The sequence below is a fragment of the Falco biarmicus genome, chromosome 1 (assembly GCF_023638135.1).
Source record: "Falco biarmicus isolate bFalBia1 chromosome 1, bFalBia1.pri, whole genome shotgun sequence".
Lineage (NCBI taxonomy): Eukaryota > Metazoa > Chordata > Aves > Falconiformes > Falconidae > Falco > Falco biarmicus.
Window position 1 is genome coordinate 25,077,415 of NC_079288.1, and position 27,149 is coordinate 25,104,563.

The window sequence follows — 27,149 nt, forward strand, 5'->3', positions numbered from 1 at the left end:
CCTGATAGGCTTAATACTGAGTGAAACTAGACAGCAAATTTACAGCAAGAGGTCAACTATATGACATAAATCGATCTCCCACATTTCCAAAATGATGACCAGGGAGAAATTTTCTCTTTTGGCTGCAGCATTAGCTTGATTAGTTCTCATGGTACAAATTAAAAGGTCATTTGCATTCATATTTCTGTTAATGACCGTATGAAAAAACAATTTGCTTTAAACACAACATTGTGCCCATGCTTTCTCATGTGCTGTAAGGTCAGCGCGTGTGCGTGATGGAGCCTTGCATTCCATAGCGGAGGGCCGTGAGGTCCTGGATGAGGTTCTGCTCTCACCAGAGGATCAAACAGTAGATCAGACTGAGCAGCCTTCAGGTTTTGGCACTGCCTGCGTTTGTCTGGATGTTCCTCCCCTGAGGAGTGGAAATAACTATATCCTTTGTCTCCTGTTCACTGCCCTGCCTGTTGGGTTGCAAGGAGTGTCTCCTTCTGTGTGGTTACGCTGTACCTTGTGCCATGAAACCCATATCAAAACGTTTTTCTGGAGCCCAAACAGTCAAGTGGGTTGGTGCAGGGGTTGTGTGCCAATACCAGTGGCCCGCCAGGATGATGGCCAAGGCACATTTTTGGAGGTCCTGAGAAGTGGAAAAGACGCGAGTGTTGTATCTTGGGTGATGGTGGCCCTGCTGCAGGGATAGGGCTGGAGTCTCTCATGAGGACGGCTGTGTTTGGGGCAGTTCTTAGGCAGTTCTGTCTTATCTGATGCTTGTGTCAGTGACCCTCATTGTGAGATGAGAAGACTCTCCTTCTCCAAGCCAGAGGTCCGCACAGTGAGCTGCCTGGTTTCCCACCACACTTTTCCCTCTAGGAGAGTCTTTTTCCATCTGTGCCTTCTTTTCTACATCCTGAAGCTTAGATGCAACTAGAAAATCCTTTTTTAATAAAAAAGCCAGCATCAGTGTAAACTATGCAAGTGTCATGTTTACATTTGTCCTTATAAGGCTCATCAGCAGTGGATGTGCGGTTCTGCCAGGCTTATTTATTAAAGTGTTCTGCACGGCAAAGGAAATCTCTCCAGTGTTATTTTCAGGCTCAGTGAACTCCAGAACGTATTTGTGAGTTTTTCAGTTACGATGACATCAGTGTGGAAACACGAGGAAGGGGACTCGGCGACAGCAGGCAGCTTTCCTGCCACTGCTAATTTACTGCCTTTCTGAGAACCAGATCCTAAACACTTGAAGTATTAACATCATTTCAGCTCTTAAGTAAAACTAAAGAAGTCTTTTCATCTTTCCATTGAGTGGTGAGCTCCTTAAGTAGATCACAAGCTTTATGCTGCTTTGTCTGAGCAAGGAGGAAAACTTTAATTGTTCTCATCTTCTAGTGCAGGTATTGATTAATAAAATGTATTAGCAAAGATCTTGGCCTACTTTTCGCACCATCAAACAAGTACTTAATGACTGTATTACTATGAAAATGGCATCGCTTTAAAGCATTGGGTTTTAGCCCCTTTGTACTTTGCTTTCATTTGATTTTTATTTTTTTTTCTTATCCCATTATGAACAATAAAGTTTCTCCTGCACTTTAACATCGTGCAGTGGAAGGGAGAGGAGGCGGAGAGTAGCTCTTAGCTAGGGGTACCCGACTCAGCCAGCCTGGGAGCCGCAGTGCCCGGGACATCCCCGGGCACAAGGTGTGCTGCCGGCTGGGGAGACTCTCTGCAAGTGCAAACTGGTCAGCGAGCAAACGCTGGAATGTAAATCTGTATAATTTACTCTAATTTAGCATTTGGTGGGTAGGAATATTAATATGACTCACATGCTAAGAGGGAGAAGGTGTGTTTATGAGGAACATAACTAATAGGCCTGTGTAAGGTGAAGAACACTGCCTCCCACCTCATTTAATCGTCTTGCCTCCTTTGGGTCCCATTTGTAGAATCTTACTGATTTTACACTGCTTCGTAGCTACCTAACAGCCTACCTCCTCCCATGCCACACCCCTGTGCTCACCTATAGATATCATACATCATGCACAAAGTGCCCATATTTTGCACACTGACTGAGCGCCGAATCCACGTGAGTTGCACCAATTTACCACTGATTGTCAGGGTTCGTAACGGTCTCAGTTTTTAAATCCACCTTCTCACAGTAGAGCCGGGAGTTCTTGGGAATCCTGCCTCTTTGTAGCCTCAAAATGCAACTTGACTCAGTCTTGACAAGCCTCTCCAGTTCGCACCTTGCCAGGCCACGATGTCGTGCTAAACGCTTTCATTTTACAGCACTTTGAGCATTAGTACAAAATTGTTAAGACCTGACAACAATTTGATGCTTTCAATCTTGATGCTTTTATCAAATCTGTCTTTGCCTGTACCCGCTAACGTGTTCCAGCCAGGCTGGCTACTGAAGCCAAGTAGGGTTTACGGTGCCTGGAATGACAAAGCATTTCTTGCTGCAAAAGAAGTGTTATTGCAGAACACTTCATAATCTGTAAATTTGGAACTAAGGCTCAACGTTTTAGAGTACCGGCACGGGGAAGTCCCATGTCGGTAGCTTACATATGCACTGTGGTGACAATAACACTTGGATTTTACGCAATGCTTTTATACCCCATGCTGAAAATGGAGGCGCAGGGAAGTGAAATGAGTCCAGCTGCCTTCTGCACCTCGGAAAACCTGACGATATACCCACACCTGACCACCGGGCCACAGTCATACCTGAAACAAAACATGTGAGTCCGCGTTGGCAGGCACGTGGGCATGCGGCTCTGCCGCACACCAAGTGGCTTGGGTGCCACGTCGGGATGGGAGAGTGGAGAAACACGGCTGCGTCGCTTAAAATAGCCAGAAAAGGACCCTTAGTCCTTTCTTGCCTTGTTGCCTTCGCATTCACAAATGTTCATCTCTGTGTCTCCTTTTTTTTCCATCCTTCCTAGGGGCGATGACTGACAGATTAATATATGTCTAGCTATGTGTCTTAGAAATCAAAAGGAAGGTGCTGTCAGAATCGCTTGTCAGAAAATGAGATTAGGCACACTTGTCATTTGCTGAGGATTGCAGTCTTTCAGAGATAAGGTTGCATTTAATGAGTGTAAAAAGCCTCCTTGTGAAAAAGGGGGTGGTGCAGGAGAGAGAGAATGATTATTTTTCTGGTGTCAGCTGAGTGCTTTATCATATAACTTGATACCGTGGCACCCTGGCAGGCACTGATAATGGCTGCTGGGGCTATTGCACCTCTTCAGTTGCTCTGCAGCTTCAAAAGTGATGACTTGTTACCTGCTTTTAAACTCTCCTTGGATGTTGAAACCCACTATCCTAAGGGGAAGAAGCAAAAGCATGTACAGTGTGTTTTAAAGAAAGACCTGTGAAAACACACAGCATAAAGGGAATGTGCTAAATGTATAGCCACTTTCCCCAGCAAACTATAAAGAATACTCAGCGGGTTTCAGTGAAATATGGAACTTGTCTGACAAGTGAAGGATAACTAATGAGAAACAGAGCTGTATCCCACTGAAACCAATTGTGTTTTGTTATGGAAAATATTTATCAAGCTTTTTTTTCATTTGTTGGTTCTCCTAACAGTGCCATAATAACTCCTCTTATGTATGTTGCTCGGTTTCTCTCATATACATCTCAGTTACTTAAATCTGCCGTGGGGTGGGGTGTTTTTTTGGTTATCAATTGGATATTACCATATTGCACATTAATATTTTAGGGGAATGTTTCATTCATCAAAGTAATGGTCATTCTTTTGCCAAGTTAATGTCTTTGCGTGGTTTAGAAGCTGGCTAAACATACAGATTTATTGTTCATAATCTACTATCTAAATATGAGATGACAGTCAAAAATGGAATTTATCCATTCAGCAGAAGAGACCCTACTTTAGCTACATGTTTCTGCAATAGTATTTCTTTACTTGGCATACCTCTTTTAAAATTATCCTTGGAAGAAGAGATTTCTATCGTATATTCTCCTCATCAAATGAGATGTGATTTTCATTATTTTGCTTGAATGTTAGAAAATGAAAGAAATTACTTGATTGGTTTATGGTGCTGATTCAGCATTTTCTGGGCTAAAAATGACCTGAAAGACAGAATGGGATTACAGTGTGCAATAAAGGATGCTTTATTCAGTGATAGGAAAGTCTCTTCTTCTGACTGAGAAGAAGAGAATGAAAAATATTTCTCTCTTATTAGTTGATTCAGTACCCAGATATTGACAGACAAATTAATTTGAAATACTTCTTCAGTTGCAGAACCTGCTAGCAGGCAGAAATTAGGGGAAGATAATGGCCACAGCTTAAAAGTGGTGCATTTATGAAGTGTATTCACAGGACTACTAGTGGATGGGGAAGAATTTATATTTTATCTTCTTAGTGATAGGATCTTACAAACGTTCCCGGTTAGACTGTAGTCTAAGTAGCAGCTCAGGAACCCAGCAAGGCCTCTAGGAGCTAAATCCAGCTAACCCATGTTCCATCAGTAACTCAGAATTCAAACCACAGGGAGGTATGCAGAAGAAGAGGTAAAATGCACGTATTTTCTGATTGAGAAGTTACAGCCAGGAGTAAGTTTGGCGATTCTCACTCTTCATGGTTGGCAGAGGGAAGGAAAGGTGACTGTGGTGTTCACCTCAAAGATTTCACACCGTTTGGAGAAGCGTGGGGGAGAAGTGGCTTCACACTTGTAGGACAGTTAAGATTTCTCTTCAGTACAACGAATGGATTCAGAATTTATCAAACCTCCTCCAGGTGCACAAAACCCGGCTAAATTCTGTCCTCTGAAGCAGTGGAGACCACTTAGTATTTTATAGGACTGGGCCCATAAGGATAGGGAAGAGAGAGCAGCCCTATTGTTCCCTGAGCCCCACTTTTTATCTTTGTTTCCATTTGAAACCAAAATCATAAAAGTGCCTGCAGAGCGGTTGCCTTGCTGTTCCTCTAAATGAGAATTCCAGCTTTTATGCTAATTCCGTTTCAGGTTTCTTTGAACCTGCAGTTTATGGGCCTCTGCTTAAAACTGCAATCTGTTCTGCATAAAAGAAGGGATTACAAAGTGGTTTAGTTTTGCAAATGCTGCAGAAAAATAAAAATAATAAAAAAGTTGCACTGTCATTAATACGCTCTCGCAAAAGTTTTCTGCTTTGTCAAATGAAAAGCTCTCCTTACAGTGAGAGCTTACCCAGTGAACTTGTATAGTCCAGGAGTTCTGTTTCCTTCTAAAAGGTGCGTTTACTTTTTGTATCCCCTTTTCCCCTGCCGTACTTCAGCAGAAAGCCCGCGAGTGCTCTGTCCCTGCTGGAAGGGCCGACACGAAAGCATCGCTTCATCCGCTGCCAGGAGCCCGCCGGGCGCACCGGGCGCTCGCCCTCGGGGCCGATGCTGCACGCAGCAGCGCAGGGGCAGCCGCCTGACAGAACCCAGCCTCGCCACAACGTACCTCAATGGCATCTCTTGGTACCTTGTTACAGCATAAACCAGCATAGATTTTGTCATGGTTTAGGTCACTCTCAAGAACAGGTCCTTTTCCTGAACCTTTTTAAAGCGTTAGAGTTTAAGTACTTTCTGGTTGGGACGTTATGCCGTAGCTTGCTGTCCAAAGTCATAAAACGCCACTGATAGCACCATAAATTCTTTTCCTGGGGAGAAGAACCAGCATCTCCTATCCAGTAATGGATAAAATTATGTATGTTTTCAAAACATTATGGAGGACTTTATAAAGCCTCGTAATCACGCTCCTAACTCGGACACCGTCATGTCTTCTGGAAAGATTAGCAACTTAATGGAAACATAAATGTTTCCAGTCTTTCACAGAATACCAAAGAATTGGACTATCCAGTTTTCATGTGGCCAGGAAAAAGCTGCAGAACCTTCCAGGTGAGGTGAGGTTTGCCATAAATAATTTAATCCAATATAATCTGCTGTAATTTCAATATTCATTTGCTCCTTGTGCCAGAGATGGGTAATTCTTCTTTGGAATTACTCTACGACTTGGAAACAAATGTCTGTTTCTCTGCCTGCCGTCTAGGCAGCTTTAGGTCATTTTTATAAAACAGTTGGATCCAAAAACCTCTTTAGGAGAGTGAAAGATCTTGAAATCACTTTTGATCCAAGTTCAATGCACTTCATTTGGCTGTTGTTGTGGCAGAAACAAATGTCGATGCTGACAGAGACCACAGACAGATGAAAAAAATTCTGGCAAGGTCCCACACAGATAAGAGACAGAAGGTTTCAAAAGATCTATCCAGGCATAACCTAAAACACAGGAAAGTAATGCTGTCAAGGGAGGGGGAAGCTTAGTCCAAAGGCCATTTAAATCATTAGGAGGTGGTGGTGGTTGTTCCCCCCCTTGATTTAATTTGGCTTTGGGTGAATTCCTAAACTCCAGACTTCTCATTCAGAATTATAAAACGCGTTTTGTGCATGCATAATGTTCTAGCAGGAAACCAGAGGTCCTCTACTTATCTCTAAGGCACGAATAATGAACATAATGAGGCCCACAGCCCTGCCAATAAGCCTTAACAGCCCTAGGGAGATGAGCAGGTAAATGCATCTCTGATTTTGTGCATGCTGAGATTTCAGGTGTGGCATGCGGTTAACGTTTGAAAAATCCAGTACAGACAAGCCTGTAGTTTAATCCAGGCTAAATTTATCAAAGTCTTGTGAGGAGTCTAGGCTTTAATTAGGCCAGTTCTTACCATGCTGAGATGTGGAAAGTTTTGACCAAAGCGCTCATAGAATATATGAGCTGCCACACCTTAATTTTGCGCACTAATTCCTCATCCAGGTACAGTCTCGCTTGTCCGTGCAGTCCCAGGCTACCCCAGTTGTTGTGCAGAGAACGCTTTGCCAGTTTAATGCCTTTATTAATTTATTTTTGGTGGAGACTGAAAACCGCACTCAAGCCATCTGTTTCCTTCACTGAGCTCATGAAATAGCCAATCGACTGCGATGGCTTTTGGCTACTGTCCACTGTTTATTCTAGAAACCAGACGTGAAGCTATCTCTGTTGGGTTTCTAGAGGAAGAGATGGAAACCACCTCTCTGGCGGCACAAGATTATCTTTGCAATATATATTTATTAGGAGATGCAAAAAACCTGTGAAATTTTATCAGCCAAAGTCCATGCTCTGGTGTGTTGCAGAACTATAGGGATAACATTGCTAAGGTGGCCAGCTTCAAAGAACTCTTACTTCCATTGCTAGAACCAGGATCTAGAGTTGGCCACAGTGTTTTAATTTTCCAATGAGGACGATCTGTCCCAGTTTTACCAAAGCGCTCACACTCCTGATCAGACATGCAGCAAAAGCACCGCAGTGTTTGCGGCCAGTCTTCACTGGGAGCTGTTGCAGACGTGTTCCTCTCCTGCTTATCGTCATCGTGTTGGTTGTGCATTATCCCACGTGGTTGTCCCACTGGAAACCATCGTAGTCAGTGGAACTGTAGCTCATGTAAGAATTCTAGAGAAGCCACAATGTGATGCTGAAGGGCAAAACTGCTCTTAAATGGATCATACAGTGATGGAATGAGGAACAAATGAGAAATATTTCCATGAAATCCTGTTACTTTTCACAGGTAGTTGGTCGGAAGTTTGTTATAGGAGTTTTTCCTGACGTACAGCACTTTGACTTGCGTGGACAGTCCAGACCTTTCCCTCCTTCCTCTCTGACACCGCAGCGCTGGCGCCAGGCAGAGCCCCCAGAACCACCACAGCACTGGGTGCGTGGTTGCACCCAGGGCACCATGCTGCTGCTGGGGACTGCTGGGGGCCACGTGCCCACCCTGGCACCCAGGCCGGGCCCTTGGAGCTGACACCTGCATGTCTCTTTTCTAGCTCCCCTTGGATGTCGGGGCATAACTCTCCCCAGGGCTTGGGGCAAGTAGGGTTTGTCAGCCTGAACCCAAATCCAAAGGGTACGTACCTAAGGGAGTTTAACTCCATGAGCACTCTGAGCCCGGTATTGGTTTGCAACCAATTTGGAGATCTGAAATCTTGAAAACACTCCCGGGCAAGGCCTGCTGAGCCCACAGCCTTCTCTTAGCACCTCTCCATCTCCCAAGAAACTCCTGGCTGTGCGGGGATGCTGTGCCGGTGAGCATTGCTGCCTCTTGTCCTCACAGCACCTTGGTTTGTAGGAGACATTCAGTTGGCTCCACGCGCCAGTGAATGAGCATTTATACAATAACGTGGCTGCGCATTTACTTTCTGCGGCAGCTGTTAGTGATGGTGCGCGGCGCTTAAGGAAAACCTGCGGTGACTCAGGGATCCACCGGCCGTTGGCTGTGACGTTTGGTGCGGGAAGTAGAGCAGAGCGGGGCTCAGGACCCCGGCCCCACCGCGTACCCCTGAGCACCGGGTCTCTTCCCCGGGAGGGGTGCAGCTTTGGGACAAGCAGGAGGGTCTCCAGGCACGCCACCCCGTCCGAAGTTAGGGACGTTTATTTTCAAGTTGTTTTTTTTTTAAATAGAAATTTCCGTTAAAAAAAAAAAATGTTAAATGCAACACGGTGTTTTCGACCCGCGGTTCCCCCCGCGGAGCTGTAGCGATGCGCGTGGGCGTGCGCCGCCATCCCATCTCCGCGGCCGGGGGGGGCCCGGGCAGCGCGGCCGAGCCGTGGGGAACCCGCCCCCCGCCCCCGCGGTGGGGACCCCGGCCGGCGGCGGGGCGCGGAGCCCGGCCCGGCGGCGGGGCGGGGCGGGGGGAGGAGCCGGCGGCGCGGCCGGGTGGGAAGCGCCTCTCGGAGCGCCGCGCAGTGCGGAGCGGAGCGCCCGGGCGGCGGCGAGGGGTCCGGCCGGCAGCCCGCAGCCGGGGTCGGGCGGAGCAGCGCGGAGCGGAGCGGCCGCCCCCGCCGGGAATTACAGGGTTGCACGGTGGTTTCGGCGGGGCCGGAGGAGCTGGGGCCAGGCCGCTGCTGCTCCCCGATGGAATTCACCTGAGCGCGGCCGCGGCGAGCCTGGACGGCGGGAGGGACAGTGCCCCGGCGGGGGCCCGCGCTGCCTCGGGAGAGGAACGGGCATGACTTTTTAAAAACAAACAAACAACAAACAACAACAAAAAAATCACCCCCCTTAAAAAACCAACACCACCAACAAAAAAAAACCTAAAAGCAGAAGAAAAAACCCAAAAACCCAAAGGCGCCCGAAGGAGGGGACGCGCCGCCGGCGCTGGACCCCGCGGAGGGAGGAGCGCGGCAGGAGCGGCCGCCGGGACCCGGAGTTGCCGCCGCGGAGTCGCTGCTCCCCGCTCGCCGCCGCCGCACATGGTTTTCTTTGTCCTGCCGCTCCGCTAGCGCCCGGCTCCCCGCGCTCCCGCACACCCAGCGCTCGCCTCCCAGGGAACCATCTTGCGGGGAGCGGGGAGGGGGCCCGGCCGCCGGGAAGGATGCCCGCCGGGCGGCCCGCGCCCCCGGCCCCCGGAGCTGTCCCTCGGAGGATTAGTTGGGGTTTGGCGGCGGGACGCTGAGCGCCGCGCTGGACCGGAGCGCACCGCGCACCGCACGCCCCTCCCGCAGCGCCATGAGCCCCGGGCCGGCGGCCGCGCCTGCCCCCGGGCCAGCAGGTAACGCCGCTTCGCCCCACGGGGCCGGGCAGCGGGGGGGGGGGGGCACGGGGGGCGGCGGCGGGGCCCCGCGCTGGCTCCGCGGGCGCGGGCAGGTGCGCGGCGGGGAGCGCCGGGGGCACAGACCCGCTGGGGCGAAGGCGTGTTCCTTGACGGGGGGAAAAATACCCTCTGGGTGATCTTTTTCTGATGGCGATGATGGTTGCCGGCTCGTTTGTTTCGCGTTGAGAAGGATTCAGCAGCGCTCGGCGACGAGGGGGTTTCGAGGGGAAAAGGGGCGAAGTACGAGGAAGGGAACTGCTCGCAGCCAGCCCGGGGCTGCGGCTGCTGGGGGGGCAACAGGGACCCCGCACGGCCGGAGTGCTCACCCACCCCGGGATGCTCTCCCCCCCCGGGTGCTCCCCCCGCCGCATCCTTGCCCACGGGTAGCGCCCTTCCATCAGCTGCCCGAGCAAGACCTGGAAGCGGCCGGGATGAAAGGGAGCGGGGGGTGAGCCTGGCTGGGCGCTGCCCGGGGGGTGGCCGAGCCCCCCTCCGTCGCTTGACCGTCGAGGCTCGAGCACCTTGCCTGGCAGCTCCGCCGGGGCTGTGCAGGCGCTCTGTGCCCTGCGCACATTCCTGGCCATGCAGAGCAGGTTTTAGGTCCGCGCTGCCAAGGCATTGCATTGTCCCCTTCGGCCTCAGTGCTGAGTTGTTGGGGATTTTTTTTTTAAATTAATTTGCGCTGCTGTTGCATGATGTGACTGCCTAACTGCGAAAAAATAAAGAGTTGCCTGGAAATGGGTACAGTATCTTATCTCTGGCAGAGTGTCTTCACTGCTCTGTCACTGCTGTGCTACCCCCGTTGCTGTTTCATATTTAGAATCAAATTTTAAAGTAATGAAACAGGCAGTCAAAAGTTCCATCTCGCCGTTCAAGCCAGTGAAATGGCTTTGGGGTTATTTTTACGGTAACCCAGGCAATGTTTGTTTTTTTTTCAAGTTGCTCTTCCATTCGGTAGCGTGTGGTCGGTAACGCAGGATGAGGCTCACTCCCGGACAAGCTTTGTCTTTGTAAAATTATCCCTTTTTTTAGGTGCGTGTTGTACTGATCATTATCTCCCAGCTTGCTCAGGAGCGGTTCCCAGGCAGGGTGCATTGTGCACCACGCTATGTCCGAGGAGTGCCACTTCCACATCTCGCAGCAGTGTTTCTGACTGGTTTAGGCGATGGCACAGGAAAAGATTTCACCTGAAAAACCATAGCTTAAAACCAGTCCCTTGGCTTACACTTCGCATTAGAGCAAACTTCTTAAAAAAAAAAAAAACCACCAAAAAAGAAAAAAAAAGAAAAACCCCCCACAACATTTTCCTCTTTCCAGTGCTTGGAAAAATCAAGCATATAGGAAACTTACAGCTTCCCTATGCTGTTTTGCTTTGAAGCAGTGAAATAAAGTAATAGCTGAAACTGTAAGAAGTTTGTTTGGTTTTTAATACTGGAGTTTCTAAAAAGAAAGACTGGTTCAGAGAGTTTTGACTTCTGAGACAAGCTGCATTTAAAACCACACAACAGATGAAATTCACTGGAAATGGTGATTGTTTTTAATCAGAGAGCAGGCTGATTGGTAAGTTAGGAAAGCATTGAGCATCTCTCACATTTGTTGGACTAATATTGGACTGCTCTTTAAAGCACATGGCCTTCTTGATCTTTTCAATTTGTGCATTATTCGCATATTTTCATTAATTTAGAGAAAGTCGTCACTGAGTAATAAATCCATCATAGGGTAATAAATCCAGTGTTTGCAAGGTATTTAATTGAGAAGAAATACACCAGCTCAGCTTTTAAATAAGCTAACAGCAATCTAGTACAATCTGTCTAGAATTCTGAAAAAGAATAAAGCTATTTTTAATGATTAATTATAGAAATCTTGCATGTTGTTAACTTGAGGGCAAACAAATTTTTTCAGTGTATTACTACACTGTGATATGCAGTCTGAACCGTATCTACTTATCGGTAATTTTGCATCTAAGTTTTTAGTATAGCCAAGGTATCCAATATATGTGGCTTGTCTGAATGTTTTTATCTGGTTTTGAATGGAGAAATTCCTTCCATTTAAAAAAAAACCCGCAGCCTGCTTTCCAAACAGACAGTGTTTTTCATTATTTTTCCTGAATCCAGTGAGAAAACTGTTTCTAGGAGAAGACTAAAATCTTTCTCAAGTGTTGCATTTTATCCCTGGTTGCAATATTTTATTACGGAGTACATTTCTTTCAATGTATTTGCAAAAAGCAGACTGTCTCTCAGTGGGGTTGGATCCAAGATACAGTTCAAAATTGAACGGCTCTCTGCATTTTGTGAATGTGTAGGTGGTAGAAGTTTAAGCTTTAGCTGTACTTACGTGTGTATTATATATGTGCATGCATGCAAACACAGCAGCGCACAGATGCATAAACTTAGCGTGTTCTGCTTTTGGGCTCAGGATGTTTGTAAAATTAATGTTTGCTATGTTATCTTCCCCCGTCTGGTTTCTTGCTGTTAGAGTTTCTGAAAAGGGGAGCTCAACATTTTTGTGTGAAACTTAAGTCGGGCTTTTTAATAATAGGTGGAAAGATTAACTGGCATGCTCGCGTACAAACAGCAGTAGCAGATGAGCTGGTAACACAACACGAGGAGGAAAATCCTCCCACGGATAAAGATAGCTTGATGAAAAATAAAATTGATTATTAGTGTATACAGAGTGTGGTGTCAAGAATCAGTTACTCTAACGAAGGCAAATCTTAAGTGGAAAGATGTACTAATACATACTAGTATCAAATAGTGACATATTCTTTTATTTTTCAAAGAACTTGTAACAGTAATTTGAGAAATTACTGACCTGAGTTATCAGCGCTGCTTTAAAGATGGTAAAAATCAAATGGTAGACAGAGTAGGGGTCTCCAAAAATACTTTACAAATTAATTAAGAAATCTGCAATTCTGCAAATTGCCTGGAACTGGGGTGTCTGATCCAAAATCGTGATCCTTCTCCATTGCAAAATCAATATCGGAATGTATTGGGTAATTACAGCACAAACATATAGTTTCTGTGCTGCTAATATGTTGAATAAGAAAATAAATTTCTTTATGAGATAGAATCCTTCCAAATAAATATCTGCACTGCAGGGCGGTGAAGCACAGCCAAACAGCACCACCTCACGGACGTTTTCTTCGGATACTGCAGCTCCCATCAGCTCCCTTGGTTTTGTCACCTGATTTGTTTCTCTAAAATATACATACATATGTGTGTGTGTATAAATATACCACCATGCCTTTTGAAATCTATCACTTGTAGAAAATGTAACATTTTTTTTTATTGGTCTTTCAGGCATCTGATGCGAGCTCTGAAAAACTGTTCAACGCTGTTACAAATAAAGGTAAGACTGCAATTCACAGCACAAACATTTTTTCCCCCACACATTTCTTTTCATGGCAATTTCAATGGGAGATGAAATGTAACTTGTCTTGCAGAAATGTCGCAATCAGCTTGTTAGTGCTTTTTATGTTTCTCTTGGTTTCAGACATGTTCTGTATGCTTGGTAATTGCTTTTTTTAATATAAAATATAGGCTTTAAATAATGCATTGCCTGCCAGGTCAGAATTAATTTAAATAACAATATTAGGGAATAGTTTATTTTACAAATGGCTTTAATTTAGGCTCATTTAAATAACTGTAAGAGTTTTCAAAATGTTTTAACTTGATTGTTACTCATCAGCTACATGATAGACGTGGAATTATGAATAGCCAATTTGCACTGCTGACAGTAATAACCAGCCAACGTTTAGTATTCACAGGATAATAGTCATAAACTATGGCTTACTGTGCTGTGTGCTTTCTGTAGAGTTAATAAATGATATAGAGGGCCACATTTAAATATTCAGTATTCCATTAATTTTTTCCAAACAGCAATCCAAAGAGAGAGTGGCTAATGATATAACAGTACATTAAGGGAAAATTTACCCTAAATCAGTGCCAGTGAGGTTCTGTGCAGAGCTTGTCCTGAAGGAGCGTTATTAGAAAGACCATAGGCTTAGGGGATTTTTTTATTTTTAATTCTTAATTTGATTTGGTTTGTGTTTATGCAAGGAATGTCGAGGGAGCGGCTCTGCCAACGAGTGTAATACTGAGCCTTTAAAATGGGTCTGTTCTTTACCCCGCTGTCCTACTTCTTAATGTCACTGCATGGTAACCGCTTAGTAAAAGGGTTGTGCTTCTGGCTGTGAACACAATGTACCCTACCTCGATGGTTTTGGGGGACCTTTGGGTCCATTTGCTTTAGGAGAGCTGGTTTTGTTGAGCAGGTGTGGATTTGCTCAGTGTTTGCCCTGTGCGCTTCTCACCAGGTGTGGGATTGTCATTCCAGTGGATCATCCTGTTATTTTTTTGTGTCTTTTAATTCTGTGAGACCGTACTGGTTTAACTGGGGATGGTACGTGACGTTTGGATTCCCATGCTGATACGCTATTGCTTCTGAAGGCTTCTGCTGCATGTTGAATTATACCTGTATTTAATGGTGTTTCGGGCCCGTATCACTGTTTTTCATAAATTAGCATCCTTTGGAGGTACAGTCTGTGATTTCTGAGGCCTGGCGAGGTTATGTCCCTTGGCGAGCTTACGCACCGTCTCTGATGGATGGCATTTACAGATCCCCCCTCGGCCCCTCCATAGGCGGAAAGTGGGTGACAAAGAGGAGCAGAAAGGAAGAGTTGTGTGTTTGGAGTGACCCAAGGCCCCCAAACTACATGTGACTGCATCTTTATTTTGCTAATTTGCTGTAAAAAGCTTTGGCATCTGAGCAGCCCTTTCTTGGGGCTGGGCCAGGGCAAGGAGAAGCCTGGCGGTGAATCCATGAATCCACATTCCTGGGGCAGGCCTGTAACCAGGGCAGGGGCTCTCCTCCCCCGGGGGGTGATTGATGAAGAGTAGGCCTCTCTTCCTCTTCCTTTCGTTTTCTTTTTTTTTAGTTCTTCTTTTTTTTTTTTTTTTTTTTTTTGAGTCAAACACATTTCCCACATTCTTATTTTTGTTTACTTACCCAGCTTAATTCGTGGCATCTATTTGACTGTGAATACCCATGCTTGACAGGGAGCCTTTTCTTCCGAGATACTTTTCTTTGGTGATTTAGTTCCCTTGAAAGGATTAGGGTTTCTTTGTGTAGCCTAAAATCAACATGGGCTTTTCGAAGCTTTGCTTGGGAAACCGTACACAAATAAGCTTTTTAGTTGATGGTAGATTATTCCTTTGCCCCTTATTTCCATCAAAATGGCGTCTTTCTTTTCTCCTCCTGAGTTTCCCCTTAAAGCCATATGCTAATTCCTGTTGGTAACATGAATGACAAGGGAAGAATCAATGCAAATCCAGGTGCGGCCAAACTAGGCTGACTGGTATTTTCTTTTTTTTTTTTTCTTTCTCCACCACCCCTCACTTCTTTTTTTTTTTTTTTTTTTTTTTTTTTGCACTGCAAGAAGGAGATTAGGGGGAAAGAGGGTGGAAAAAGCATAGGGGACAGTTTTGTTAAAGGGATTAGCATTCAAACTACTAAATATCAGGAAAAGAGCCTCAAAAAAATCCTCTGTGTGGAGATAAAGTCAATAACCGCTGGCAGCCCAGGTGCAGGGGCTGGAGGCAGTGGGGGGGCTGCTGCCTTCCCTAAGCGCCTGCCCTGGGGACGGCTGGCGACTGCCCGGGCGCTGTCACTTTGATATATTCCAAGTTCAAGTTCTCTCTCTGCAATTCAGTCTGTTTGCTTCCAGGCCAGTTCTTTCCCCCCTGTGTTGTCCATGGTTGCTTTTGCCAAAAGCAATAAAAGTCACTTGTAAGAAAGGTCAGATTTAGCATTGGGTAAATCATGATGAAACCTTCAAAGCTTCTGGCTGATGGAGCAGGCTGGGGGGGCGCGGCTCGGCAGACTGACAAGTGCACATCCCTCTGTCCACAGCCTTCCTCTTGGATGTCCCACGGCTGCCAGTGTCTCACATGTGCTGTTTTTCTTTTTTTTTTTTTTTCCCCCCTCTTACCACTTTTATTTTGCAGATTTATTTATAGCTGAGGTAGCAGAGATTACAGAAGTAATGTGTTTACAAAGCATTTAAAAATCCTGAAGTGTTTTAGGTCTTGTATATACATTTGGCCCCTTTTGGTCATTTAGTTGTGGATTTCAAGGCTGAAGATGAGGTCAGGCTCTAGGTGCAATGAATTAGTGTGGCTGTGTCATGCAGAACAGTCCCTTCCTCAGAAGTGCTGATAATTAAGAAAATCTCGAGCATAGTGAAATCCCCCCAAACCTCCCTTGAAGGGGCAGTAAAACCCCTTGAGAAGTCTCTCCGCTTCCATTTGGGAGTTGGCTGCCAATGGGAATGGGAAGATGCATCCCTAAATCTAGATGGGTCCTGTGAGTTTTGGGGGGCAGCATGTGGGTGTTGGGGCCCCTCAGGGCTGGGGTCCGTGTCTTAGCCGAGCGATGCTGGGTTGGAGAGGGCTGTGGGGTTCCCACATCAGCTCCACTGCCGGAGGTCCCCAGCCCTGTGCCGTGTCTGCAGGAGGGCTGGGAATATGGGAGGCACCTGCCTTGGTCCCCAGGGCAGGGATCGCTGTAGCTGCTGCTGAAACGAATTGTCCCTGGTTGTGAATCAGAGCCCTGCGCTCCATCGCTTGGGCAGGAACGCTTTACCTTGTCATGTTTAAAATTATCCAGGGAAATAATTCCCATGGAAATCCAGGTGGCTGTGTTGGGAGGTAACCACCAAAGGGTCTGGGCCCTTAGTAATGCTTGAGAAAGCAGCTGTTAACATCTGAGTAAATGAGATGGACAAGGGATGGAGGAGGAATGCGTCCCCACCTGCATCCCCCAGTCTGTCCCCTCCCTCCCTGCAGGCTGGACCTTCCTGTTTGGGATTGCTGCTTGGAGTCCTTATGTCTTTGAACGAACATAACTTTTCCTTACCCTCTGAGAGCGTCAACCTTAGCACCATTAATCCTGGCCAAAGTACAGGTTTTGTTCATGAATTTTTGTAACATGACTTATCAGCATAATTAAATTCCATTATCTCTTAATAATTTAAATAGACACATCTGAAGCTGTAGAGCAGGCAGCTCCTGCTACTACTATGTATTTCATTTATGTTAACTCCCTCCTACGTACCCTTGGAAAACAGCTTTTCCTGGAGGGAGAAATGAGTCCCAAAGTGATGAAGTTTTCATTTGTGCTGTGTATTGAAGTTTGCCTTTGATCAGAAACACAATTGGGCTGTTACAGCTTTTTATGTTCAAATTGTTTACAGGATGTTCATGTAAACTTTATGAATCCTTCTGCTTTGTGGCACCACCAGCTGTCAGGAAAATATTTATACTCTCAGCTGGAGGTAGATCAAGGCGTCTGGGTTACTAGTCGTCACTGCTGGCTGAAATAACTGGTCAGGTCAAGCCCTGGCATTTTGGGTGGTTCTGCGGTGGTATCCCTCCCTAGAAAAGCAGGCGTGTTGTTGTTTCTCCCCTGTTCTGTCTGTGGCAAATCGTTTCTTAAGGATCCTTTACAACAGCTGTTTCCATAAACAAGTAGGGAGCTAAAGCTGGCAAATACTTCTCTGCTGATCCCATTCACAGGAGATCCTTGTCTGTGGAGAAGTGCTCTCGCCCTCTTGGAGTAAACCACCCCCACAGCATCTGATGAGTATAAGTGGATCTGTTGCTACGTAGATGGCATGTGTGCAGCGTTGGCATGGTCAGCGTGCCAGAGAACTGACTGCTGCTGCCTCCCTCCTTTTCAGGGGTCTGCAGGAATCTATAGAATGACCTTACTCACTCGGTGTGTCTTCTCAGTGTTGCTTTCAATGTTCGGGGGTGCTGCTGTCTGCATATGTTGGCCCTCCATACTGCTACTTCTCCTCACTGAAATGCTTCTTCCTAGCTTGCTGTTAGGGCTCCGGTGCAATACCAGTGCTGCAGGCAACCCGCCCACCGGCCAGCAAACCTCAGGGACTGCTGAATCATGTGAGCCGTTCTGCAGATTTTTTTCTGTGGTTGTTACAATGGCTCAACCTCCTGAAGTGATGCTGTGATGATGATGTCTCCTCGCCTTCCCGGTGGAGACTTCCCTGGTGGCTTTGGATCGCTTGGTTTGCCTGTGTTTCATGGGTTTCAAAAGGCTTTTCAGTATTCTCCATGTGGGAGTTCAGTGGCTGGTTAGTGAGGGGCTGAGCACTGGAAAAAGCCTCCAGTTTGGTGGACCCCAGGTTTCTTGTACCTGCGAGTTAGACTAGAAGAACTGGTGTATGCATCACTTACTCTCTAACTTCCATGTCAGGCAGATAAAAAAGTTAATATATGTCTTGAAGAGGTGGCCCTTTGTTCTGGAACACGAAAGAGCAAGGCAGTTATTTTTGTGCCGTGAAGACTTCATATGAGCAAGAGCACATCCCTTTATGGCTGCCTCTCCTGAACACAAACCACTCCTTTCCATCCATACGCTTTCCATGCCCCCTCCTTCTTTATGTGCTGATGTTTTTTTGCCTGGGACGTGGCAGTCAGGTGGGGTTGCCAGTGCTGGGAGATTGCATAGCTGTTCTGTAGCTGCAGGAAAAGGTCGATGGATAATGTGATGTACACAGTGTGCCCAGAGGGACAGGCGAAAGTCAAAGGTGATGTCTTCCAAAACTTTGGATTCTTAAAATCTAAAACTTACAGTCTTAGAGAACAGGAGTCTTCCAAGGCTTCTGTAGGCACTGGCTTTTCTTGACCGAAGTAGCAGAGGGAGACAGTTGAAAGTGTTGTTCTGGGCATCCTTGCCTGTTTGGACTGGTATTGGGTACCTTTTGGTGTCAGTTGGCGATTGTATTCCCCCAAGAGTTCATTTAAGGCTGTTCATTTTAGCTAAGTCAGACTATTCCAGTCTTAGCAAAATGGCAATATTTACTAACACATAATTGTATCTATTCTGGAGAGAGTGTTTGTTCTATGGATTAACTTGTATTTGAATTTCTAAAAAAAGACTTATCAGCATTGGGCTGTAAAATAACAAATCATGATAATTGGTTCAAAGCAAGGTGGGAAAATTCTTGGGACAGGAGCAATTTGATGACAAAGACCCTGACGTGACATACCTGCAGTCAGTGGAGGCCAGGCTGGAGTCTGGAGTGAGATTTCATAACTGGAGCATCCTGCAGACCTCCCATATCTGGCCGCTGTTAGTCTCTCCCTTGTAATAAAATGTTGTTTTCTCTGAAAATGTATGTTTATTTAACTAGGTCTCTTTTTGCTTCACAATCTGGATTCCATTCAGTCAGTTACCACTCCAATTAACTAACAATTATTTAACATTAACAGTAATTACAGACGCCAGTTAAGCGCCTACAGATGTCAACTGTTAGCTTTGTACCTAATCACTCAATGAAATGGAGAAAGTTCAACAAACATCAATTAGCCAAGCAATTAGTATGAGGTAGGAAAGAGCATGTTATCGTGTGTGAGCTGATTCAATTTATTTTATTTTGTCAGTAAAACACACACACACACACACGCACACACGCACGCAGACAAGCAGCAATAACTTGCTGAGATTAGATAAAGCTGTATTGTTTTGCTGTTTATACAAGCTTTTTCCCCCTCCTCTTCTTTCCCTTACATAACTTAAACGTGCTTTGCCAGGCATTTGTTATCTTATCAAATACATTTCATTTCAATTGGAAAAGCACAGCAATGTCATTTCCAGCAGAGAGGCGAAGGCCGTTTACACCAGCAGGCATGAGCTTTACCCCAGCAGAACCATCACCTTAGCAAAGCTACTCCTTCGAGCAGGTTTAACCCGTGAGTTAAACCAAGGACCGCGTAAACACCAATGCGCTTCGTCAATGGATATGAGATTTTAGATAACACTGAACAATGTTAATTGCTTCCGTCATCTGATTTATCTGTGTACTTAATGTTGATGCTGGGTTGACCTGGGCTCCGCAATGCCTCGCTGAGGCTGTAGGAGGGCAGAGGGGCTTCCTCGGAGGGTGGGTCAGCACGGCCTGAGCTGTCCCAGCCCAGATGGGGTGTCTCCGTCGCATGCTGCTGTCTGAAGAGCACTGTGTGGCTGCAGCCCTCCTGGGGAGCAGCTGTGCCTCCAGCAGCACCACATAGTGTGTGCTTGCGTGGCTAAAAAAAATAATTAAAAAACCAAAAAATGGAATGGGCCATAAATTAACTTTACCGTCAGAAAGAAACAGTTGATTTCTAGCCAGTATCCAAGGTGTATTGCGAGTCTCTCGGTTAAGATCTTTTGAAGGCTGTAGACCTGTGCAGAAAGTGCTCGGTGTGCAGCATGCGGCGTACGCAGGGTGCCTGGGCTTCCCCAGTACCCAGCTGTGCTGCTAACCCGCCACTTCACCTCTGTAGTCCCTTTTCCCATAGGATCTCATGTCTTCTCACTTGGCACAATTTCACACCCCTTGCTCAAGCTGTATTACATCCAGATACTGTTAATTAGGGGAAAAAAAAAAAAAAAGAAGAAAAAAAAAAAGGTATTCCAAAGTATCTCTCATCCTACTGTCTTGACAATGTGGATATCAGTAGGAGATTCATAGGGGCATTTTTAAATAGTTTCTGTGAGTGCTTCAAAAGCAAAGTGGCTTTCTTCTTCCAGTTCTCAGCTGTCCCCCAAACAAGAATTCTTCTGCCTTCATCACCGTGCCACCATATTTTAAATGTTTCTCCATGTAAAATGATCCTACAAAGTAAGATACTATTTTATCATGCAGACTGCCCACAAATTTCCACAAAGTTATTTGTATTAGTCATTGTTTTCCAAAGTGCAGGAGCGGGAGTGGAGAACTACAGGCAGATCTCGCTGTTGCTTTCCAAATTCTCAACTTTTTGGTTTCTTTCTAGAAAAACACAGAGTCTGAACATGTGAAGAAACCCTTAAGTATGTGACTTGAGTGCAGTAACACTTGGCTGAGTAGGCAGAAAAAGTGAAACTGAGCTTCCAAGTGAGAGCTACCACGTTCATTTGGCTGGCCAAGAGGAGCTTGTGAAGAGTGATACTTTAAACCTGTGGCTCAGCACAGGTTATCCAAAAGAAAAGGCAGGGCCTCGTCACGAAAGGGATGTTGCTGTTCCTCAAGATATGGAGAGGAGCAGAATAAACAGACCCTAATTTGTCCCGGTTTAGGCTTCAGTTCAGTACCGTCCTTCCTTGCTTGGCTGACTAAACACTTCTTAGCACTGAGCATTTACTGAAGGGCTTTGCTGGGTGAGGCCACAGGAGGAAAACCTGCAACACCCCTGAGATTTTCAGCCACCCAGGTGTCATTTATATTTCCTTTTTTTTCCTGTCCCTGGTGCACCTCTGTGGTTGTGGGGAGCTCGAGCCCCTTTTGCCAGTCCCTGGCCCCAGCAGGTCCTTCTGTCTTCTCCCACCGTGCTGCTGCCCTGGCTTTGCTTGGACTCAGCGAGCTGAGTGCTTTCTTACCGGAAAGCCAAATGCAGCAAGAAAAGGGGGATGATTTTGCAGCTGAGGTGCCCGAGGGAAAGGTCTGGTGCAGGGGAGGGGGCAGAAGCGGGCAGGGGGCTGCCTCCACCTTCAGCACTGCATCAGCCTGGCCACAGCCCGGCTTCACCCTGCGCTCACAACGTGCCCTGGAATCATTCCGTGCATGCAATTACTTAGTGTAACATAAACTATTTTCCAAGCTAGGAGTGACTAGTCCTCGGCTGCACAGCTGCTCGGAGCATGCTGAGAAATGCTTCAAGTGGCGTGCAAGCACGTGTCTGAAAGAGGCACTGCGCAGGGTTCAGCAAGCTGTTTTAAAAAGCCAGTGTAAATGGATACTTAAAAAGTCACAACCAGAAGAGCAGGTAAACCGATCTAAGTGCCATTTGGAGCAGTTAACGGCCTTGACTTACAAGGAGAGTAAGGCGGGAGCTGAGGGTGAGGTTCCTTCCATACTTAGCAAAAAAATACTGTTCTAAAAATGTTTTTTCTTTTTCTTTTTTTTTTTCTTTTATTGAGCACAAAAGGAGTGGGCAAAGTGGGGTCAGGGGAGAATTCCAAGTCCAAGAGAGCAAGACTCAAACCCCAGCAGCTGCTAGAGCCTGTGTTTACTGTAGCAGGATCTCCCCCGGCACTTGAGATCCTGGTGTAAGGCATGGTCATGGCATGCCCAGACCTTGCCAGGGCCACCGGGCTGGTCCCTGTCTCCAGCTTGCAGCCAGAGCAGCTCCCCAACCCCTGTGCTACCCACCGCACCTATGGCCATCTAAGTCACACGTGTTCTTCGCAGCATGGGCCAAGCCACCTTCTTCCTCAGCCCCCTATGGGAACCCTATCACTAGCTTCACACCATGCTCTGTGCTTCCTTTATGGGTTTTCACAAAATACTGGGGGGTCGGGTGGTGAGGGAGGTGGCTCTGGGGGGCTTAGGCTGCCTGGGCTGTAGCGAGGGAGGAACCCGTGGCTTTGCTGCTGTGTGTGTTCTATGGGATGATGGGAGGAGCAGGGAGAGGGATGAGGTGTCGCGCTACTGAGCTCCCGCAGTAATTTGGTGTCATTTCCGAGTACTGCAAATCAGTGGGAACTTCTGAAAACTGGAAGCAAAGGAATTTTGAGTGGCTTGTAATAGAAAACAGCTGCTGCAGAGCAGGCTGCGTCCTAAGAAAAACGGCTCCATGAACATAGGTCTGCCGTGTAGTAGAGCCACATATAAATACTTAGTTCATTTTCTGGGTTGTTAGTCCCATAAGCATTCAAACTTCATTTGTTAAAGGAAACAGCATTCTAAAAAGGAAAAACAGATGAGCAAAAGCCCGGTTTGTCTTTTGCTTGCTGGTGGTGGTGGGTAGGTTGTGCCATTGTAGCCTCTGCAGCTTTCAGCGGTGTGATTGCTGCCGGGCTGCAAGAGCCCCTCTTGCAACAACAGCACCATTTTGTTCTGTGATAGTAACTGCAGGCTTTTTTCTTTTCTCCTTGCTTGTGACAAATGATTGAAATCTGACTTTGACAGTTTTTCAGTGCCGGGAAGGACCTGCTGGCTTTGGGGAGGTGTGAGCGACTGTGCCGGGAGTACAGCACCTGCTGTAAACCTCAGCCTCAAGTGTAGGTCTGCTGCAAAACATGGTGTAACAGCTCTCCTTGGGACCTTGGCGTAGCACAGAGAGAGGGTTGCCGTTAAGGGAATTGCTTTCTCAAGGTGGTCCTCAGGGTTTTTTTATGGGGGGCAATGAGGCACTTCAAGCTTTCATAGAAGGAAAGTCTGATCAAGATGCCAAGTTTCTGACACTTCAGAGAGTGTGCTTGAATCTTTCTGGCATCTGATTCCATCCAGGTGAGGTACCTAAACTGTTCTGTAGGTACCCCTGACACTCTTCCTGAGGTCCAAAAAGGTCTTATTTGATTATGTGGAGGAAATGGGGTCAACTCACAGGCTCTCACCTCCCCTCTTCAACAAGAAAGACAGAGGAATGATCTTGGTCTTCATTTTGGTCTTAATTCTTTGCCAGAAGTTCAGTCTTGCATTTCTGACTCCCAGTCAAGTGGTTGTTGTTGATTTGAAGGCGAGGATTATTGCTGTAGGAATAAACAGCCTCCAGTGTCTTTGGGATCAGGGAGGGAGTTACCATATGGAGAGAAAAATGGAAAGCTGTCAGCATTTTGGAAAAAGCAGTGTGGAAGGGCACTCCTGACCAGGTTCTCTGAATGCATACATCCAGCAGTGATGAGACTATGGTCAGGAACAATACTAGCAATCATGAAACACCATATATATCATCTTTTACCACACCAAAAGAAATCCCATGATTGCATCAGACGTGTTTAAAGCAGACCACTCTGGGCAGAGTTGTTTTGAAGACCATGGTTCTTGAGTAACTGGCTCATTATAATCCAGTTCATATTTGAACAGTCAAGTCTGATTGCAGATGGGGTGAGCAACCTTGGAGTACACAGGCAATTGCCTGTAAATGCTAAACTGATTAACTCGTGCAGGTACTGGTCGTGTAACTGTGCCTGCGGTGCGGCTTGTGGTGGTGCTCTCTGTACATCAAGAGAGATGTCATAAGTCATCTGAGGCCAGACCCGCTGCCATTGCCATGAACAAACACATCCTTGTTGACTAGGCTTGGTTCAGCCTCCACGAGAAATCGTTATCTGTTGGTACAGAGGCTTGTTCTTGGGCATTTGTAAGGTTAAAACAAAACCAAATGGCTCTATGGATTGAATTAGAAAACTCTCATTTGTTTCTGTGATGCTGAGGTCATTTTTCTTGCCTTACGGCTTTTCTCCACACTACAGTCAGTTTTCCTTCCTAAAAATTGGCTGTTGTACCCACTCTTGTGTTTTCCCAGTGGTTTCTCTAGATCAGTTATGCCCAAATTAGCAACCTAGGAATTTGTGCTTGGAGGGAGAAGAAACGAGAGCGCTCATCTCTGCTGAACATGGTGGAGTTACTAGTGCTTATTTTGCAGAGTGGTTTCCTATCCATGCCTCTGCACAAATACTTTACAAAAGTAAGTACCTTCTTACAGTGACCCTTTTTAAAAGGTTCTGGCTAAATGCTGTCAGGTCATCTGGTGCTGCGTGCGAGCCCTGTGAGGCAGGCAGGACGCGATGTCAGGTCCGTGTGGGTAAAACCCCGTTTGGTCAGTCAGACAAGTCCGAACCATTTCTGCAGCACGTACAGCAATAGCCAGCACGGCGGCTTCTGCAGAGCCTGGCCTGCTCGCCGGTGGGTGTGCTTGTGGGCATCGTCCACATCGTCCAGCTCACTGGAGCAATCTCATACGGACAGCAGGTGAAACCCACGGAGCAGGAGGGAGGGCTTACACCCTACTCGACTCCTCTTCAGGTCGCTCCAGTGCCTTAGGCACCGTGCGAGCCTTCCTCTCTTGGTGGTAGGTCTTGATTGAGGTGTTTTTCCCACTGCTCCCAGCATCTATATGCTGATTCTGGTTCTTAAATTCCAGGTTTTCAGAGCACCTTTTGTCCTGTTTGCGCAGCCTCTCACACAGTGCGTGGCTGGGGCTTGTGGGAATCACTGTAATACAATTAAATGTTGATAATAATCATCTGGCAGGCTTTTACGCTTGTCCGGAAAGGGCTGGGTAATACGTGCATGTGGGACAAGTCTGTACATCTCTTGAATTAATAAAAAATTAAGTTTGTCGGCAATCCAGCCTGTAGTAAATTAACACCTTGTTTAAATAGCTGACAACTTGAAGTGGGGGGGTGGCATTTTAATAGTTAAGCTGGTTTTCTCTGTCTTCACATGCCCTGTCCAGCATCTCATCTTATTCAAATAACCTAATTGCTTTCCAGCCTTTCAACAAGGCATCATCTTAGCACCTTGCTGCCAAGACAGTTATTCACCTAAAGGCCTCATTATGTTTTGCCAGTATATCAGGGGCCAAAAATAACTTGACAATATCTGCTCGATATCCAGGTCTCTAAATGACAAACAAATAATTGGGTGAAGCAAACCCTAAGCACAGCACGGCTGACACAGACCACTGTGTGCAGAGCCCTTAATGATAACAGCCACCGCTCCGCCTGCTTCATGTCAGAGCAAATCTTTAAGCAGCAGATAGTGCTGAGATGCGAGGGTGACAGCTTGGGAAATAGCGTGCTGGTTATTGCAGCCGGTAAGGAGGGTCTCTTTGGCGTTCTGTGACAAGTTGCTGTCATTTTCCTGCAGGTAAATGGCTGACATCTTGGAACAAAGGCTTAGCAATAGCATTAAAATAATAATAATAATAATAATAATAAATAAAAAAAAATCGCACGCATACCGTCATCTGAGAGGGTTTATGGGTGGGCCAGGAAATGATCCATATTCCCCTTTTAATCTGACTCTATAATTAATTTAAAGTTGATTGCTATGAGTGGCTGTGCATCCTTAAAAATTAGATTAGCCAGTAAGTTGTCTCTAATGATAGTTTTTATTGCTCTGGTAGTTTACACAAAAACAATGAACGTGCTTTTCTTGAAGCATGTTAGTGCATCCCGAGAAGGCACCAAGGCTACCTCAAAGTAGGGTTTCCCCAGTAAGGCAGGTCCTGTCATCATGGCCCGGTGGCTGGGTGCTCCTGCGTGACCGTGGGGTGCGGCTGCGTGCAGGGAAGCACGCTGGGGGCATTCCTGTGTATTACTAACCCTGTGTGACTTAGGGTACATGGTAAAACAGAGCGGGTACATTAAGAAGTGTGTGACAGACAGAGTGACTTGAAATTTCTCGGAATTGTTCCTTTTCTTAATATTAATGTTACCTTTTCTGTGCAGGTGAGTGAGTGGCAAATCATGATTTTCAGCTGCATCAATACATGTGCGTGTGCACAGGTTGTACTAACAGCTGAGCATGGGAATTAGGATTTTCCTGCTAAAGTGCTTGTGCTTGCTTCTTAGGCATAGCCGGTGTTGGTAAGTAGCTGGTGGGGCAGAGGAAGAAGCAGCATTATGATGTTACTGAAAGTGGTTCAAAAAGATGCTGAGGGGGGAACGTTACGTGTTTTGGCAAGGAATCTGTAGCATTTTTGTGCAGTGTTTTATGATTGTGCTGCTGCTAGCAGTTAAAACTAGGAGTGGCCAAAAAAATTCAGGCAGTTAAGGGAACTTCAAAGCTTAAGAAAGATGAGCCTAATTTGTAGGTAAAAGTCTGCTTTTGTAATTACCATGTCTGTGTTGTTTATTCTAGTAAACATATGGATAAAGTAATTGCAAATGCAAACAAATACAGGAGGCAAGGAATATGATTCCATCTTCGACCTGATTCTTTAGGAAATAATGAACAGACCTTAGCAGTTTTCATTTTAGTATTTAGGTTTTTATTTGCTTTCCTTTGGCTAAATAGAACATGAGCACTGCTTAAAATCCATGGTTTATCGCTGTGCATTCATTTTCTCTCTGCAACTTAAACTTTGTCCTTTGTAGATAGAGTGAATATATTCTGTTAGGCTATGTTTTTAATATATAAAAAGCACGCAGATAACTTGCTCTGACAGGCAGAAGGTAAATGATTTCCCTAGATCTCAGGCAGTGTGGACTTCTTTTTTTTTTTTTTTGTTAAAGAAAGAAATTGCTTATACTCTATTTACCTTTTCCCCCGAGGAGTAAGCATGAGGTGTAAGCATCACATACTTGTTGACATGGTGTATTTGAGTTTTCTATTCATTGCAGCAACACGTAGCCCAGAAGCAGATTTCCTGAAGGCTATTTAATGGTGCAACGTGCCGAACCTTGCTTTGTCAACAGGAACATTCCTGTGATTTTACTCAATAGCGAGCATCATGCGAAATGGGAGCTTCACAGAGTAATAATTCATGTGGTGTTGTGCAGATTAGGAAGAAACAGTGGCAGGATCTGAGCTGCTTATATTCAAGTATAAAAGTCCGCAGAAGTGAATGTCTGAGACATCCCACAGCCTTTTGATGCAAAAGTTGTTGATAAGAAAAACTGAGACTAAGTGGCAACCAAAGTACTTGAAAGTGTTTGAAGAGCAGCGTAGATAAATATTCACTGTCAAATTATAGGGGAAATTCTTCAATCCTTGACCAAGTTTTCTGTGAGTTAGGGGTTTGGGGTTACGTGGGCCCCCAGAGTACCAAGGCATTGCAGGTCG

General features: G+C 46.1%; 1 protein-coding gene across 6 annotated transcripts in view; it reads left to right on the forward strand.

The window, feature by feature from the left end:
* AUTS2 (activator of transcription and developmental regulator AUTS2) overlaps window positions 1–27,149 on the forward strand; it is a 790,836-nt gene that overhangs the window by 705,262 nt on the left and 58,425 nt on the right. For all 6 annotated transcript variants that reach the window (XM_056353128.1, XM_056353119.1, XM_056353138.1 and 3 more), the window contains one exon: window positions 12,892–12,940. In XM_056353128.1, the coding sequence (XP_056209103.1) occupies window positions 12,892–12,940 (49 nt within the window). The remainder of the gene's footprint in view (window positions 1–12,891; window positions 12,941–27,149) is intronic.